At 41.5% G+C, this 19,233-nt stretch overlaps 1 protein-coding gene and 1 long non-coding RNA gene across 2 annotated transcripts in view; both read right to left on the minus strand.

Moving 5' to 3' along the window:
• LOC116835628 (uncharacterized protein C3orf20-like) overlaps positions 1 to 10,161 on the minus strand; it is a 54,983-nt gene extending 44,822 nt beyond the window's left edge. The window contains exons 1-4 of the mRNA XM_075067092.1: positions 10,030 to 10,161; positions 8,136 to 8,256; positions 4,852 to 4,983; positions 3,243 to 3,353 (exon numbers count right to left, since the gene is read on the minus strand). Coding sequence (XP_074923193.1) covers positions 3,243 to 3,353; positions 4,852 to 4,983; positions 8,136 to 8,243 — 351 coding nt within the window. The 5' untranslated portion in view covers positions 8,244 to 8,256; positions 10,030 to 10,161. The remainder of the gene's footprint in view (positions 1 to 3,242; positions 3,354 to 4,851; positions 4,984 to 8,135; positions 8,257 to 10,029) is intronic.
• Positions 10,162 to 12,406: 2,245 nt separating this feature from the next.
• Positions 12,407 to 19,024, minus strand: LOC142045920 (uncharacterized). Its single transcript, XR_012654842.1, has 3 exons — positions 18,945 to 19,024; positions 16,180 to 16,279; positions 12,407 to 12,628 (listed from the first exon to the last, which is right to left on the minus strand). It is a non-coding gene; the product is annotated as an uncharacterized LOC142045920 (long non-coding RNA).
• Positions 19,025 to 19,233: the final 209 nt, after the last annotated feature.

The raw sequence follows: 19,233 nt of genomic DNA on the forward strand, positions 1-19,233 counted from the left end.
ACCTGGGAAGAAAGTCATATGATTTCAATTACATTGTGGTGCAAGTTGTAACGTCATCCTGATCTGTCTGATAAACCCAGATATTTGGTTGGAAGAGACTAACCATCTGTTAACAATGTACAACCATACCACATTAAAAGCCTGTGGGGAAATGTAAAAATTTTTAAAAATGCAAGGAACAAAAAGAAACTGGATTTTGTAGTCATAGATGATGAGACAACAGTACCATTTCTGGGCAACAAGGCTGCCTAAGCCATGAACCTGATAAAAATACAGTTCAAAACATAATGAAAGTGGATAGCAGGGTGACTGAAGATACCTTGGATGGGACCAGGAAATGATACGGCGGGACTATAGAGACGTGTTTCAAGGAGATAGACCACTACATGATGTTTATTAAATAGAGATTGATGCCAGTGTGAAGCCAGTTAAATTGCCAAAAAAGAGTACCTATTGCAATACCTACAGCCACTGAAAGATGAACTGCAGAGCCTACAAAATTGTAGAATTACACAGCCTAAATTCTAGTCCCACACAAATATTGATGAGTCAGAGGCCTAAGACACTCTTGCCAACAAACAGAAGTACTCTGGGTACTCAGGTGTTTCACTTGGCAAATATGGAGAAACCAACAAAAAAGACAAGCGTTTTACTACAACACATCTGCAAGAGATCTGACAGCTCTGGAGCCAGGCAACAAAGTATATAAACAACCATTAACAAAACAGGATAAAGTTCTGCCACAAAGCTACTGTAGTGCAACCAGGAAACCAAAGATCATATCAAGTGTAAATGGACAATCGACAGAGATAGTGAGGCAAAACCATAGGCACCTCAGAAAAATAAAAGAAACCTCTAAAGACAGTGTGGACAACAAATGTCTTTGGGTTCTACAGCAGGAAAATTCTGAGCCAGACTTGTTAGAAGCAGACAACATCAGGGACATACCAGAGGAAAGACAGAAGGAAGAGGGTATTTTGACAGACTCCAGTAACACCAGTCCTAGAGACTGACATTGACCGGATGGGAGGAAGACATCACCAAGGAGGCACCAGTGAACTACACCGTACTAGAGTCTATGAATCTATGAAAGTGCCAGCAGACCGCATACTGTTTTCTGAGGGGTACTATTTGGAAATGCACCTCCTAGGGAACTGTCTCAGAAGCCATGAGGCTGAAGAAGCCATGTTGTAAGCAGCCATAATAAAGCTGGAGTTTGTTAATTAACCCGGTGTCAGAATGAGATCTTATAAGGCAGCTGATCCAGACACAATGAAGTATAAAACATTGCTGAGCCAGGAGTGAGGGATTAAATGCTCATCCTGCCCTTCATTTAAAAAAAATACTCTTAAAATTACACTACCTGGGGTCTAATGGGCAGTTCCTCAAGGGAACTCACGGAAGTGTGACCTTTCTTCCCACAGTTCCCCTGGGTTCCCAGACCATCTTTCAGAATGTCTCAAATGACACTGCTTCGGTGAACTGTGCTAGGAACCGCAGGATCGATACCTGGAGCACAGTGCAATTGCAGTAGTGTAGTACAGAGCTAGTGTGGATGTGGGTAAAACTACACTTGGAATTGCATCACAGTACAATGTAAGTACTTAACGCTGCAGCTATCCTTATGGTACTGCTTAAGTTGTCTAATGTAGACACAGTCACAATGAAAAGTGTATTCTCTCATCTGTGGGAACATGAGTATTAATGTTAATTTGTTAATGGGGATTACCCATACGATGGACCCTTCAAAGAAGAACAGATTGCAAAAGAGCTTTCTGAGCAAGGTGGTAATGATGCATTGTATTTATCTCTAAATCTGAATTGTTGCTTCCAACAGCAATACAGAGATTTAAAGCACAAGACAGAGTGAGTGAATGTGGGTGCAGTGGTTAAGCATTGCTGAGAAACCCATCAACATCTATCAGTTTAGAGACAGGAAGCTTAAAGTCTAATTTTTATGCGTGTCTAATGGTTCACCCTCCAAGCTAATTGGAAATAACAGTCATGAAAAGAGCTAACTCCTACTGTATGTACTTAACTGACTCGCTAAAAATGAACCAAAAATTATTTGCATAAACTGCTTAGCAACATAAATTCAAAATACAGAAAAAACTTATTTTCAATAAAACCAAAAGTAATCTTTGAGTTACGTCTGTAAATCCAGTAGCTGGCTAAAAGCCAAAACTGTAATTGACTAACTAGCATGACACAGTTGTGCTCAGGGATCAAATTTTCAAAAGCACCTAAGTCCCATTTCCAGACATGACTTAAGCACCTAGACCCAGATCCTCACCTGTATTCCCATTGATTTAAATGAGAGTTAAGCACCTAAATACCTCTTTCATACACAGGAGCCCCATTCACTAAACTGTATGGACCTCAGTTTATTGCAGAGGCAACAGAAGTGTGCTTTGAATGGGGGGTGCTGAACAGTGGCCGTCTGCATGGGAAGCAGGCAACGGTCGGGGTGTCAGTGACAGGAGGAGGAGCGAGGGCAGCTACTGAGCCTCAGCAGCGGGAGCATTTTTCTACCTGCTCCCTGGCCTGATCCCAAGCATTATAGCATCTACTCCAGCCTTCCAAGTCCTGCTTTTACCTCGATGCCACTTGCAGGGAATGTCGCACAAGGGCAGAAACATAGATCAGGGGCATTAGCTTCCACTGCCCTCTTGTTTCACTGCCCCTCATTTATCTACCACAGAAGAGCTGAGTCAATGCTTACAGGATTCTAACCTGTAGAGTCTAGGTATTTCATACCTAATGCTTAGCCACTTGGCAAGAGTGAATATCGAAATACGTTATAATGGTAGCTGTAGCTGTGGATGAAATGTACTTAACTGGACCCTGTTATCCAAGAGGATTATCAGACAATAGATTACTGGTAATCAGTAATAGATTATTATTTGTGTCATAGCAGCATCCAAAAAACCAACCAGAAATTGTGCCACTTCCATAATAGGCCATGGGGCAGATCATTACCTGGTGTAAATCAGCAGAGTTCCACTGAAGTCAATTTACACCAACTGAGGATCTGGTCTTGCAGTTTTAGGGCATTACCCTCAGTAGGCCTAAAAAAACAAACAAACTGGGGAGGAATATCTTAAAGTTTCAGTGTCAAGATGGTTGTGTGGGAAAGACTGACTTACAGCTGCAAACAAGCAATTGTAAAAAAAGAAAGAGGTGCAAAAATATTCCAGTAAGATTGTTAGCTGTCTTAATATTGAGTTTTGATTGCTGCTTACTTCTTTCTTTAGAACCTTCTTTGTTTCTTTCTCGCTCATTTTTTTCCTGCTTACTTTAGAGAATTCTTTAGCTGATTTGGATGAAAGTTTAACTTTGGTGAGTATCTGGCCCTGGAAAAAAGAGGAAAAAAAAAAAAGCTTTTTGATATGTTACACAATTACTAAGGGCTGGATAAACACAAAGTGTTTATTATTTGTATTCCAGTAGCATCAAGGATATGTCTACACTGCATACTAAGCCTGAACTCTGACTCAGGTTTGAGCCCAGGCCTCCCTTCTGTCCACAGACAAATCAGTCTGACTCAGATAAGCAAGCACTCGGGACCCAGGTCCTAGGACTCTGGTAGGGAGTTGGGTTAGAGCCCAAGTCTCATTTGACTGAGGTCAAAGCCTTGTCATTTTGCAGTGTGGCTGCAGCTCAAGTTACAGACTCGCGTCAGAAGGTCTGTGTAGTGCAGTATGGACATGTTAGCATGGCTGTGAGACCAGGTCCAGCAACTGTAAGCCCAGGTTTACAATGCAGTGTAGACACTCAGGCCTGGGCTTAGAAATGTTCGGTGTGTCTATGCTGCAAAAACAACAAAAGAAACCCCCAAATACCTGTGACAGTGAGTCTGAGAGCCCAGATCTACTGACTGGGGCTAAAAATAGCAACATAGATGTTCCCACTTGGGCTGGAGTCTGGACTCTGAGAGCCAGTGAGGGGGACTGAGCCCAGGCTCCAGCCCAAGTGGGAACATCTATGTTGCTATTTTTAGCCCTGTAGTGCGCACCTCATGAGCAAGAGTCAGTTGACCTAGGCTCTGAGACTCGCTGCTGTGGGGGGGGGGGGGGGGTGTCTGTTAAATGCACCCACCAAGTCTGTTAGCCTGGGTCCCAGAGATTCAGGTTTACAATGCAGTGTAGACGTGCCCCAATCAGAATTAAGGTCAGACTGTGTTAGGTGCTGTACAAATACACCTTTGTGTTATATATGTGTAGGATGCCTAGCAAAACGAGGCCCGGATCCTCTGACTGGGACCTCTAGGCAGTTCTGTGATACAAACGCATATATCAATAACAGTAAGTGATAGTCCCTGCCAAGAGCAAGCTGTTGATAGTTGTATTTTTGCTATGTTTGCCAATAATAAAGCCCTATTAAATGCTAATGTTCCTGGAATTTTTTCTAAAATAAAAATTGTTTTCTAAGAAACAGTCAGGTCAGTTGCATTGTTAGATAAGAATCAAAACTATCCTTTTTTTCCCAATTTTTTGTTCACATATATGAAAAAGGGTTAATTTCTAAAACAATCTGAAAGATTCTCAGTCTGATTTTAACTCCATTGCAAAATAGATATTTCAGGGTGAGTGGCTGCACTTACAAATTCACTTTTTCCAGATTTCTTCCTCTAATTGAGTCAGTGTGCATCTCTAGTGAAGTCAGGGGTAGACTGCTAATAAATAAAGGCTCCTAGTAGAGCTATATTTATCTATATCTATTAGCAGGGACTGCAAAGGGGGAGAGAGATAATATTAAGGGCTACTGACTCAGGGAAGACTCTTAGGTCTCACAGGCTGTAGACAGACTGACATTTTTAATGGGCCTTGATTGCAAGCAGTTGCAACATACCAGTTCTTCTAACTGTGGAAGAGCCACACCTTGTAGTGGTGACAAAGACAACCGCACACTTTCATGTTGCCACTTGTAGACCAAGCTAATAGCAAAGCGCCCTGCAATCCTCACAGTGATGTAGTCATTAACCTGGAGTAAGACAAAAGGGCAGTCATGTTCTATACCCAATCTTCATTTTTATGGCCCAGGTGGGAGATGCTGCATAGTGTGACCCCTCCAAATGTTAAAATGAGGAACAACTGGGATTAGCCAACCCAAATGATATTAGTGATCAGCCTTTTCAGTTAAATGTTGAGTCAAATTCTGGTTTTGTCTCCAAACAAAGGTTAATGATGTAAAGTTAGTTAATATGCATATAGGGTGACCAGACAGCATGTGTGAAAAACTGGGACAGGGGGTGGGGGGTAATAGGAGCCCATATTACAAAGAAAGCCCCAATTATTGGGACAGTCCCTATAAAATTGGGACATCTGGTCACCCTATATGCATATGAATTCTGGCCAGAAATGGCCCCAGACCCCTTGCACAGATTATTCTTGTCCAGGACATACTAATCTGGATCATGGAGAGGCGGGAAGGTATGCACTAGTCATTGTTTAGTCAGGGAACATATGAGAATCTTTAAGCCAGAGGTTGGCAACCTTTCAGAAGTGCTGTGCCGAATCTTAATTTATTCATTCTAATTTAAGGTTTCACGTGCCAGTAATACATTTTAACGTTTTTAGAAGGTCTCTTTCTATAAGTCTATAATATATAACTAAACTATTGTTGTATGTAAAGTAAATAAGGTTTTTAAACTGTTTAAGAAGCTTTATTTAAAATTAAATTAAAATGCAGAGCCATCCGGACCAGGGGCCAGGACCAGGCAGTGTGATTGCCACTGAAAATCAGCTTGCATGCCGCCTTCGGCACACGTGCCATAGGTTGCCTACCCCTGATTTAAGCTGACTCAAGAAAGTGCCTTTGCTTCTTGAGATGTATAAGACCTACGGACTCAGGCACAGATAAGGAAAAAGCATTCTACACTATGCTTGGCATTTGGGCTTGGTTGTAGGTGTGGATGAGCAGAACTTAGACAGTATCTGGGGTCTAAAATTTGTTTTGCACTTTTCAGTCGTGTAATATATTGTCACAAATCCATGGTCTCCTAGGACTTCATTGTTGTCATTATACTGGAACATCATGGCAGCAGTAAAGAGGGAACTCAGAACCACCCACTACAAAACCACACCTTTGTACCACCTATCTAAAAGGCAATCTGTTAGCTGTACCAGACCTATCACACACATTGTGTGGGATTGGTCCCAGCTGCTCCCTGATTTAGGCTGCCACCTAAGGTAAAGTGAACTGAGAAACAGAAACTACTTGTGTTTGTTGGCTACCTGTCATTCTGTCAGTGCTCCTTGAATGGATACCTTGTATAAAGTACTAATCACATTGCCAGTAGTTGTGTGTCAAGTAACAAGCAACAAAATCTGACCTGACGTGTGTGGTTGGTAGATTTGCAAATTCTTTTCTTCAAGGCACACTTAAGGGCTTTGGTAGCAAATGTTTAGGGTGACTGCTCTTTAGTAAAGCATAACTCCATTGAGCTGTATGAAAATGTTCCAGGAAAGTTTTGCAGAAAGCACGTGGATATTCTTATACAAGGAAATGTCCAATTTTAAAGTAATAATTTCTTTGCCTCAGTAATGTCTTGTGGCAGTGAGTTTCGCAGGTTAATTCTGCATTGCATAGAAAAATATTTCCTTTAATAATATTTTAAAAATTGTTTTTTTTATTTACTAGGGTGTCTCCTTGTTGTTTTATTATGAAAGGGTTAACAGGGGTGCCCATTTGATCTTTAAACCATGTAATGGTCTCATGTCACCTCTTATTTGTCTCTTTTCTTAAGTGAATAGTCTTAATCATTTTAATTTCTTGCTATACAGAAATCTTTCTGTGTCTCTAGTAGTCTTTGCTGGCCTTCTCTGGACTTCTTGATTCCTCCTATATCCATTTTGAAATAGGGTAACCAAAATGAACAGAGTATTCAACGAGAGGGTGTATCATTGGTGTACATGATGTTATATTTTCAGTATTATTCTCTATCCCTTTCTAAATACAGCCCAACATCTTATCTTCTCAACCCACAATTGTATTCAAGAGAGCACATATTTTCTTTCAGCTGTCTACGATGATGCTTAGGTTTTTGACAAGTTAATTTAAGAATCTATCAACACATGTAAGCTACTTTTTCTCCATTGCCGTGTCAGCATTAGTGTGCCTTTACGAGGCCACTAAGTATTAGAAGTGGACACTTATCTGTCAGGCTAGCAATATAGATTTAAGGGATGGTTGTTTTCTCTTCTTTCCTAAATACAGAATAAATTATGAATGGGATTTGGGAAGGTGATGGAAGCTGCTAGGGCTGGGAGAAAGTGCAGAGAAAGTGAGGTATGCACTAGGAACTTTCCAGGGTGGGAAAGATGCTGCTGCTCTTGGCAGGTGCTGTCTGTGAAAGGAAGGCAGGGCAACAAGTGAAGTGTCACTCCAATTTCCTCTCCTTTCCTACCAGTCATCCTCTAGGAGGCAGTATTAAATGGAACTGAAAGCTTTTCTCTGTATGAAACTTTAAAGTTTAAACTGATATGCAACTGGGTTAAAAAAAATACCTCAAAAGACACCTCTTCTTTTCCTACCAACTGCCTGAAAGTGTACTCAAACTTATGCTTTGGTGTTCTGTGTAATTTTCAGGGCCTCTCTACCAAATGTATCCCTGATTTTTCCTTAATTTCAAGGATCTTTTAGCATTCTGGGCCTGATCCAACAACCACTGGAGTCAGTGGGAGTCTTTCCATTGATGTCAATGAGAATTGGATCAGCCCTAATGTTAGGTTCAGCAGTTGTTTGCTATTAAAAACATACAAAAGGTACATTAAATGAGAACTCACTTGTATTTTAACAGAGGAATGAGAGAATGTTCTAAAACACTGTTCCTAGGTGCATGGATGGGCTGGTGGCCTCAAGAAGTCATGAGCCCTTACACCAATTCTCTGCAGCTTTGAGTAAGTTACTTACCCTTTTCCTGTCTGAGATTCCACTTGAGTAAAATACAGACAGCAACACTTACCTTGCTACACCTGGATTGTTGGGAGTGTTCCTTAGTTATTCTTTGTAAAGATTTAGAAGATGGAAAGTGCTAGGTCGTATTATCCTTGCAATTAAATTTGCCCTTTGGGAAATGTCTTTATTGCAAAAGGAGAGAACAAAAACAGAAAAATTAACCCGATAAATATTACCTGCATTACAACTGGATCACTAAGCTTTCCCACCTGAGGCCATCTCCATTCTCTGACTATTTCTCCATCTTTATTAGTCACCATGCCTCCTTCCTGATTAAACAGCATTGCGATGACGTTACTGTAAACAACAACCAGAAACACAAAGCCAGTTTTAATGGTTTACGTTAGTAAACTGTGAGCAGTTCCAGAACTTCACTTTGATCTAAGTGTTTTTAATTAACATCATAACTTTGCACATCCAGCACTTCATTGTCCTTTTCACACGCTACACACGTGTAAGGCAGATATATATTATTCCAGCTTTACAGATGAAGTAGTGAGCCAAAGCGATGTTAAATGGCTGTTTTAATAATTAAAATGAAATATGAGAATGTATGAGAAACAGATTACTAATACTTGGTGAGTTTTAATACTTATTTCTAGTGCACTAACAAGAACACTAAAATTCTTCAGATGCCAGCCCAACTTGGAAAGAAGAAGAAGAAAATAAGGAAAAGATAGTCACGTTTATCATTCCAACCAATTGATCCATGTTGTTAAGATTCCTGAATTGCTTTTTTGCGGGCACACTTCTATGGTTTCCCATTAGTGTTTATTAACAATAATAAACACCCAGTTACCTTTATCTTTGGCACAAACACATTAGCTGACCTGCTTCAATTGAGTATTCTGAGAAGATGTCACAAATAGCAGAATAAATGAAGTAAGATAGAACTAAAATTAACAGGCCAAACAATATGGGAAGTATTTTCAATTAAAGGTTTCACTTAATTGAGTTTCACTAAAAATTGTTTCTTAGTGATCATTGTTGTTCAAAACAGATGTGGTCCAACAACTCTACAAAAATATTTATTCTAGTACAAAGGGCCAAATTCTGGCCCAATCAGTAAATACTTCCAAATGGGTTTAACAGCCCCCCTCCTTCCTGCCACAAAGGCGCACACATTATCTGTGGTTTGACAAATACTTAAGAAGAACATTCATCCAAAAATGCATTTAACAAATAGTATTTGACTAATTCTTTCTCTGATATTCATGAAACAGTGTAAGTTAGGTAGGCAGGGGCGTGTGTGCTGTCTTAAGAATTGTGCTAGGGAATTCCAGTGGGTGGCAGAGACTCTGGGAACTGCGGGATAACTACCACACTGCAATGCTCTGAAAATTGATGCTAGCCTCGGTACTGTGGACACACACCACCACCTTAATGTGCTTAGTGGGGACTGTATCAAATCAATTTCTAAAAAAATCGACTTCTATTAAATCGACCTAATTTTATAGTGTAGACATACCCTCAGACAGTGATCTGTGGCATGTTCCTCTGCAGCCCGTGTCATGGAGGGCTTGCAGAGCAGCCTTTCTTCAAGTGTTTGAAGGAGCCAGGATTGGGATGAAAAACTTTTGCCCAATGTCTCCATTAGAGTGCGTGTGGATTTTCTGGTAAGTGCATGTGCCTTCTGCCCTTAGGGGATTTGGCTAGTGGTTGTTATATCACAATACAAGTCAGGAGCCAAATTTTCAATGACCTTCATTCAGCTTCAAAATTTGGCTGATGGAAGTTTTTGGTAGTCCAATATCTCTGACTTATATACACTGTCATTCCATCAGTGTGAGTAAATCAGGAGTTCAGGGGCAGAGAAATTTGTTACCCAAAATTGTAGCTGCTTTAGGCTTTTTGGGGGTGGGGGGGAGATGGAATATAATTTTAATCGTTAAAAAACAGTGGCATAAAGAAAAGTATGATTCAACTCCATATCTGTAACTGTGAAATCGAGTTGCATCATTCACTCTGATTCATAGTGGCTGCGAGCACTATCTTCCATAGTACCTCTTACTGCAGTACCAACCTTAATATACCATATGCTAGCAAGTGCTCTGAAATATATCTACCTACCTGTTATGAAGGCAAATACTGCCATGTCCAAAAGGAGTAAAGGTTCCAAGTATAGTCTGATCAGGAGAGGCAGTGAATATATTGGTGTACACACCACCACCTGGGAGATCAGAATAGCTTTGGCAGACTGCAGGATGCCCAGAAGGATAGCTGAAGGTAAAGTCAAGGAGTTTTACTTTTGGCTGATAATGTGAACTCTGGCCTCAGTTTGTGATTTGGGTTATATGCACAGGAGTAAGAGAGGATAAAAGTCCCACCCTCCTTACAGATCTTGGGCTGTCTGGATTGTGGGTTCAGTAGGAGTAAGTGGGCTGCTTGCCTGTTCATCCCTTCCCCAGAGCGAGGGAGCAGGGAGTGGTGGAGAATGGATGGAGCCTTGACTCAAAACTCCACGCTGCTGGCTGAGTCAGCGGAGGGTAGGTGGTAATTTACAGTTGGTAGAAGCCAGTGTTAAACTATTATACTCCCACAAGCAATAAGGAAACAAGGGAGGACTGGTGACTCTGAGGTGTGTTTCTGAGGCAAAATGCCTCTTGGGGCTTCTGCAGAGATGGCAGTGGTGGCTTTTGCGCTGTCCCTTAGCAGTACCTAAAATCACAATCTAGCCCCCAAAGTATAACTGGTAAAGCTCTATCCATGTTCAGAGGATTACATTTTAATTAATTCCATTGTATCTCCTGGAGGATTAATGTATTTCCAATGAACAATTCACTACTACTATGCATATGGTTTATTGTCTCGAATCACCACGTGGGAGGCCTGGAGTGGGAAGCAACAGTACACCTTGTATATGTGGAAAGCAGCCCCTCAGAGTGGATGTTCTCCCTGTCTCTGAGTTGGTGGTACAAAGAGCTCTATTGCTCACAGCACACTTCTGACCGGTTAGAAAAAGCAGAAAAAGAATCCCAACTACAATAAAAACCTGATTATCTAAGCCCCTTTCATCTACAACTCTCATCCCAATCTTAGCTATAGCCCCTTTATCTACTCATACTTTATACACCTTTTCCCCCCTATCTGCTTACAGGGTATAACTGTTCTCATCTATCCATTTCTTTGAGTTATAGTTTAACCTACACCCCAGGCACACAGTACAGAACAAGGGGCAAGATTTTAAAACATTTCCCAGATGGTTTAGGAGGATTGGCTGGTAACTGTGAAGAACAATGTTTTCTCCTCAGTCCAGAGCAACAGACAAGGTTAATGCCATTAGGCTCCGTAATCAGAAACTTTCCTTCCCCCTTTTTTGACTTCTCAAAATTTGGAACACTATCCATTGATTCCAGCCATGGGTCCACTCACACATCTGCTTCCTCCCCGTTCTCCCCTGCACAGCCTGGATCCAATGACTATTCTGCTCTCATCCCTTGCATTGATTAGCAGATCAAATAGCATGCAGTCAGGTTCAAAACTTAGTGGCATTTATCCAACACTCAACCCTCCCCCTTGCCCCCCCCCCCGCCCCAGCAGCACTAGCAAGACACAGAACCCCCTGGGTAAAAAAGGACCTTTCCTTGACTCGTCACCATGCAAGCCCTCATGCATGCAGTAGCCTTAAGGCCTCTTCTTCACATGTATCAAGAAGTGGGAGGGATGGGCAGGAAAAGACCCACTTTGGAGCTCCAACCTGTTTCTCCTCCCTCATCTTATCCCCACTCATTGACCAGACAGTTGAATATTAGCATCTGTGAATGAAAGGGATTCCTCCAGCCTGTTCCACTCCAAGCTAGGAAATGGAGGTAGGCTCCTCTGTTCCTCCATCTCTCTCACTGTTCCAGAGGCTTATGGCTGGCTGGTGAATGTCCAGGTCTGATGGCCTGGAGAAATGGGAAGGGAAGTCTTTGAGTTTTGGTCTGATGCTACACAGCACCAGGCAGGCTGCATTCTAATCATTAACAGCTGAATCTTCCCTCCCTTTCATCATGACGTAAAGGTAATCAGAGGTCCAGGACCTTCCTCTCACCCCTACTCTGTGATAGCTCAGGCAACTGAATCCATGTACTCAGAGGAGGAGTGAGTGAAGTGTTAGGAGAAAGGGCCCAGAGTCCAAAAGCAGCTCACCACATTGGTAATAGTGCTCACGTATTTGGTGGGCAGAGGGAATGGGAGGGCCCAGGACCAGCCCACCGGGCAGATGTCTACTTGTTCCATCCAGATGTGACTCTGTTATTGTGTACATCACTGTTACCATTTCAGTGCAGGCCAAGAAGTAGATAAACAAAATGATGATGTCTTGCTCTTTTAAATTTACCTATGACTTAACGCTTCAACTAAACAACTTCTGAATCCTTGTGTTTTGCCTCTTGAACCCCTTCCCAAACCCTCTGACCATTGCTATAATTCACTTGTACTGTATGAACTTAAAGGATATTAAATGAAAGATGAGCCATCAATCAGCCCATAATGCAGTTTTCGTAATGATGGGTCTGCCTGCTTGATTGTTGGTATTTGGGGTTTTCCATTCAGCAGCTCAAATAAGGTCTTGCAGGTCTGCCCCTTAAATTTCTTGGGAATATTTTCTCTCACAGTATCACCATAATGCCGGAGAATGACTGGTCGGTCAAATCCTGCTTCTTTCAGCTTAGATATCTGATCGTTTCTGTTTAGACCAAGAAGAAAAAAGAAACAGACCTATAATAATGATAATTTCTCAGTGGGTTAAATCCCACCAGCCTTACCCAGCCAAAACTTTCACTAATTTAAAAATGTTTGTCCAGAGTAACTGCTATAGGATTTTCTTCAATATTTCCCCAATATTAACTTAATTGGACATCAAATCATTTAGTCAGGTTTGACAATCTCAGCCTTAGACACTCAGTCATCAACTGCTGCCATTGCTAAGGGGCTGTCAGTATCTCCCCATTGTGTCTTGGTAATACCAGCATCTCAGTGATGTCTTTGCACTACTATAAATAGTGGTACCTACAGTGTACCACTGAGCATGACATCATGTGAATAGTTTCCGGAAAGAAGAGTTTCTGATTTAGAAGACTTGGCTATTGTCTCCTTACCTAGACAATGGCAAAGTTGCCAAGCTCATTTTCACCTACGGTATCATAAAAATGTGCCCTATTTTTTCCTTGTCCCCGTGTATGTCCCCCTTCCAGTGCAGAAGAATTTGTCAACTCCACCAGTTGTAGGCCGGGTCAAGATAAAATGCCAGATTCCCAGCTCCCCCTTCAACACAGGGTGCTAGATTTCTTTACAGTTAATATAAGTAATACTTTGCATTTTTAAATAGTCTACCATCTGAGGAGCTCAAGGATGAATTAAGTCTCACAAGCAAATTATTAAACCCATTTCACATATGGAAGAGACAGAGAGCGCTCAGATTACTTGCACAAGATCACATACAGGCCTGTGGCAGAGAGGGAATTAGAAAGAAGCCAGGGAGCAGATCCTCATCTGCGATAAATTGTTATAAATCCATTGATCTCAGGGGAGCTATGACAATTTACCCCTGCTAAGGATCAGCTCCCAGATCTCCAGACCCCTCATTCTTGCCTGTTAGCCACTAAACCAGTGTTGAGTTTCCATATGCCTCTCATTCTAGTTTTCACTCTACTTGCTTACTTTAATCTTGTGACTGAGAACAATAAAAAATGGTACTCTTTGTTTTTGACAAGATTTCTGTATATTTCAATATTCTAACTGATCACAAGGGCAGAGCAGATAATCACAGCCTACAGGGGCTTAAACTAAACCAAAATGAGTATTTATAAATTTTAGTTCTACCAGTCTTCAGCCAACATTATTTTAAATCAGACTTGACATTATTTTAATAATCTTTGTGTTTGTATATATTATACTTTGAGAAGATCTCAAAAAGAGCATGTTATCGCAAAACTTTTTGCAAATAAAGTTGTTAGGAAGGAAAGGCACTACAAAAGAGATACTGAAACATTAGCTAGTAGACACTGAAGGTGTATTCTTGTCTCTGAGCCACGTTTTCGTACATTTTAAGTTATCATAGAATATCAGGGTTGGAAGGGACTGCAGGAGGTCAACTAGTCCAACCCCTAACTCAAAGCAGAACCAATCCCCAGACAGATTTTTGCCCCGATCCCTAAATGGCCCCCTCAAAGATTGAATTCACAACCCTGGGTTTAGCAGGCCAATTCTCAAATTGCTAAGCTATCTCTTCCCCCCCCCAGCTCCCATATATAGAGATATATTTATCTCATAGAGTTGGAAGGGACCCCAAGAGGTCACTGAGTCCAGCCCCCTGCCTTCACTAGCAGGACCAAGTACTGATTTTGCCCCAGATCCCTAAGTGGCCCCCTCAAGGACTGAGCTCACAACTTTGGGTTTAGCAGGCCAATGTTCAAACTATTGAGCTATCCCTCTCCCTGGAACAAAACAAGGCTCAATATTACTTTTTGCTGACCAGGCTAAGTATAAACATTCAATAACATTACATCAAGTGCTATAGCACTTGGCCCAGAAATCTGGTGGTAGCAGAATGCATTGCAACGTGAAGATCAGGATTTCAGTTCAAAGTTGATGGGCCAGCAGGGTCTGCAAACCCTGCAGAGAACCACATTCAGCTCCTATGGAAGGGAATGCTTTGCCCTGCTCTAGGGGGAGACCTTCCTGTTTGATGAAGAAGCAGCATACATAGTTGCTCTTCGCAGCTAGATGGACAGGTCAGCTGGCCCCACTTCGCTGGTGGGAGCACTCAGAGGGTAGACCCTCCACCAGCTGCACCGTAAACAAGTATAGCTGCACATATCACTTAAATTATCAATATACAGGAGACCTATAAGATTAACATTAAATATGAAAACTCATTTTTTGTAGTTTTGCAAACGTGTAAAATACAGTTATTGGAAAGTGGTCTACAGCTATTGCTCTAGGGGCCTGAGTGCAGCACTAGAAGCAAATTCTAATCTTTTTTTTTATACCGATTCACTAAGGGGCCTTGGGTCAGTCATCTGAATTTTGCCTCAGTTTCCCCATCCATAAAACAGTGACAACAAGTCTTTTAATGACAACACAAGGATTAATTAGTGTTTGTAAAACACTTAAATTTAAAATCCTTAGCATTTATTATAATGATTACATACACTAGTTGCTAAAACCACATAACCATAGTCTTCATAATCATTTTTATCTAAGATATACCAGCCTTCTTACATCTAAAGATGTATATTATATGACACTCATCAATATGCTGAATTGTCAGTGGAATATTAAAATATATAATAACTGAGATTTAGAAACTGTGCTGTAGTTACAGATTTACACATGCAAACCTTAATTAACTGCTTTTATAAACAGTTAGTATTTATATTTAGTAATTATCTTAACTCTTCATTAAATCTGGCCTGGCTTATCAAACTAGTACCTACTATTTAAAACATTTAGACCCTAATTTTCCACCATGCCCAAATGTGGCAGCTTCAGGGAGCTAGTTGCAGCGCACTGACTCAGAGCCACCCAGTCGTAGTGTAAATTGGAGCAGAAGGGCACAGCAGAGCTCAGATACCTCCTGTCCCCAGACCACCCTGAAACCTCCCAGCTTCCCTCTCATGCTGGCAAAGGGAGGTGGCTGATGTAGCAGAAGGCTACAAGTTCTATGCCAGCAAAGATTCCCTCTGCACAGTGACAATTCTCTGCTGGAATCTCCTGGGGTTTAAGGACACTTTGTGCTGTGTAAAACACAAAACTGTCAGGTGTAAGCAATGCAAAGACGCCTAAGTGAATCAGGGAATCCAGGCCTTTGGGTCTGATTCTGCAGTCCTCCTGAGGCCCTGAGTAAGGACAGCAGGCTTGAGTTTATGGAGTGCTGTGGAAACCCAGAGTGGTATTTTTAGGTCAAGATTGTAAAATGTATCTAAACAAGCTGTGACTGCTGCTGGAGATTAGTGATAATCTGAAAAGATGAATCCTGACCTGTCATTAATCCCCAGGAAATGCCTCTGTTGAGGTAGTAGTTGTTAGAAGATGAAAATTCAAATAAAAGTGGATTGCTTCTTTATAGGAATAGTGAAGTTTCAACTGATTTCTCAGAATTTTCAGAGAAATAATGCTCTCAGTTCAGATTGTTTGAAACATCTCCCATCATTTCAATATCTAATACCATTGCTATATACTGTATATACTAATCCCCAATATGAATAAAGGGACATAGAAACCCCTGCTTAATACATTTGTATCTGAGCTTGTCGTAGCTTCTCCACTGCCCAGGAAAAAGGCACTTTCCATTCAAGATCTTCAGACTTAGAGTCAGAATGCAGGAAACGCCAACCTTAAGAAACAATACAAGAGCTCAGAATTAGATATAGCAAAGGACAGAGTGGCATTTAGGTGTCAGTCCCATTCTAAGGCATTCAGCAATAACAATGTATGGCTCACTGACATGATTTTAAAAAATTATTAAGTCGCAGGAGTTGTTTATGTTGTTTATGTTTATGTTCTCAACCAGCATATTTGCTTTGCAGAATACAATGTTAGTAGGCAGGAAAGTGCCTTTCAAACTCCTTTAGTTGAAAAACAAAGAACAAAGACATCTATGGAGATGAGGGCCTCACATGATCGGATAAGTCTGATAAACTTCAGTTCAGCAGTTTATCTGAACTCCAAACCCTCTGAAGTTTATCAGTCACTTTTCATTTTCCCCACAGCCTGAGCGGCCTGGCATTGCTGCTCAGAAGGGCTGGAGGCAGCATCCAGTTGAATCCTTAAACAATACCCCAAGATTTAGCTAGAACAGGGGTAGGCAACCTATGGCACGAGTGCCGAAGGCGACACATGAGCTCATTTTCAGTGGCACTCACACTGCCCGGGTCCTGGCCACCAGTCCTGGGGTTTCTGCATTTTAATTTTAAATGAAGCTTCTTAAACATTTTAAAAACCTTATTTACTTTACATACAACAAGAGTTTAATTATATATTATAGACTTACAGAAAGAGATCTTCTAAAAACATTAAAATGTATTACTGGCATACAAAACCTTAAATTAGAGTGAATAAATGAAGACTCGGCACACCACTTCTGAAAGGTTGCTGACCCCTGAGCTAGAAGTCGTCACTGGAGAATCAAGCCACATCTACACCATTGAATCAGTAGGGGTGCAGTGCTACGAACAGCATTAAGGCAGTCTATATACTACCTTTCATTTTGGATACATTTCTATCTGGTGTCCACCATTGCAGCTGCACTGTCCTGTGTCTCTGTTACACAGTTCCCAGCTCAGCTCCCTGCAGTTTGTGGGTGTAGTTTCAAAGGACCTTATTAGAGCTCAAGGGATTGTGAGAGAAGAGGTAAAACGCACACAACTCCCTAAGAAGCTCAGCCATTTCCATAGCATTTTCTCAGGCCCTGGATGAATGGTCAGAGTTTGATCTGTGTTCGGTCAGACAATTTTCTCCTGATGCTCCTAGTAAAGTAACAGCCAAGTGCTCCAGAAGGCCCAGCAGAGATGATGGAAGGTGTATGTAGCTACAGCCAGCCAGAGAATGAGCCCAGCAATAGATGGAATTTCTGTGCAAAGTTTAGCTTTCCTGATTCTGTGCACCACTTCACAGTGAAGTTAGCGAGGTGACAGGCTGCTTTTGGGTCAGAACTACAGGCACGGGATGGTGAGATCAAGTGGTTTGGGGCGGTCTAGCAACAATGGCTATAGAACTTAAACTTGCAGCAACAGACCGGCTGAATGGAAGTTCCATTCCACAAAAAAAAGGGTGGAGATTGCCCTGAGAAAGCTGATTACCCCAGAGAGTTACTGATTGGTTAGGCATTAGTATTGGGTTGGGAAATCCACAGTAGGTACGGTTGTGGTGGAGGTTTGGAGAACAATATGCTGAAGGGATGTGTGATCAAGATGGCAAATGATCCAGAGATCAGTGAGAATTTTGGATAAGTGGGCTGCTTACCTATGTAGGAGCTATGGATAGAAACTTCGTGCCCTTTCTGTGCATCCAGCAATTCATTAAGCCCAAGAGCATATTAACAGAAACGGATGCCACTCGGTGTTGCTGAATCATCATGATTATTTCTTTATGTTCTCCATGCATGATGCCAGAATATCTAGTGACTCTGGGCTTTTCAGAAAAGAATAGTGGGGCCCATTCTTTCCACCCCACAACATAGAGACTGAGTGTGCTGCCTCTGAAGCCCGTTTGTTCAGCCTTGTCCAGTCCAAAATGTAATGATCACATGCAGAGAGTCATTGTCAAGAGGCCACCAGATGAACTCCACGGCAGGTGAAGGGAGGAAAGTGGGTAAAATGACACTTTTTTACAGAGCAACATTTTTAAAGAAGTCTAATGAGTAACACAAAGTAAGACAGGGCTTCACTTCAGATTATGTTACTGAGCCATACAATACACTGTGATTTACATTAAAGTTAGTGCATTATGGATCCCCTTAATGGCAAAAGTTATGGAGCACGTAAAGGACTAGGTAGGTTTTAGCAGAAAGAGGGTTAAAAACCCATCCCAAAACAGTGAACTGTCCTGCTTTCTGCCAACAGAGATAAGTGAATCGGCAAGTGCTTCTCAAAGGAAGGCTGATGAGCCTCATTGGCAGTGGGCAACTTCTTGTGGATGGGTTGAGTATCTAAATCTGTAGGCATGGAGCTAGGGCAGAGTGTGATCTGGGTGGCTTGTTGGCTCTTGATTTGTATGGCAGTGGAAGGGAGGCTTTAATCTGAGGCAGTGTCAATGGCTGTGCCAAGCCTTCTGTTTAATGTTTTGTAGGAAAGCAGAAATTTTCTAATCTTCTATAATAAACCTCACCCACACAGGTGCTTTAACTCAACTCAAGCATGCAGAATACCTTGCCTGTTTTACAGCTGTTCTGACCAGCTTGTCACAAACACTTAACACCAAAGATACAGAAGGTGTACAGTTTCCTCTAAAAATATCTACTGACTTTGGGATTTTAGCCTTGTGTATGCAGAGCACCTTACCTCTTTCCTCAGACAGTTTTGATGACAATGAGAAACTGATTGTGACAGGTAAGTGGGTACCATGTTGCGTAACAGGAGCTAAAGAAGTGGAAAAAGGAAACAGAGTGCTTGTAAACATGCTCTGTAAACACACCTGGGGCAAGCCAATTTCTTAAAAAAGATTTTTTCTTTTAAGCAGAAAGACTGCAATTGCATACAAAGAGCTGAACAAGACTTGTCCAAGACCAATGGATCGGCGCTAATTATTGTGATACAGATGAACTTTCTTGGCCCAATATTTCATTGCTGT

The sequence above is a fragment of the Chelonoidis abingdonii genome, chromosome 1 (genome assembly GCF_003597395.2).
Source record: "Chelonoidis abingdonii isolate Lonesome George chromosome 1, CheloAbing_2.0, whole genome shotgun sequence".
In the NCBI taxonomy this organism is placed as follows: domain Eukaryota; kingdom Metazoa; phylum Chordata; order Testudines; family Testudinidae; genus Chelonoidis; species Chelonoidis abingdonii.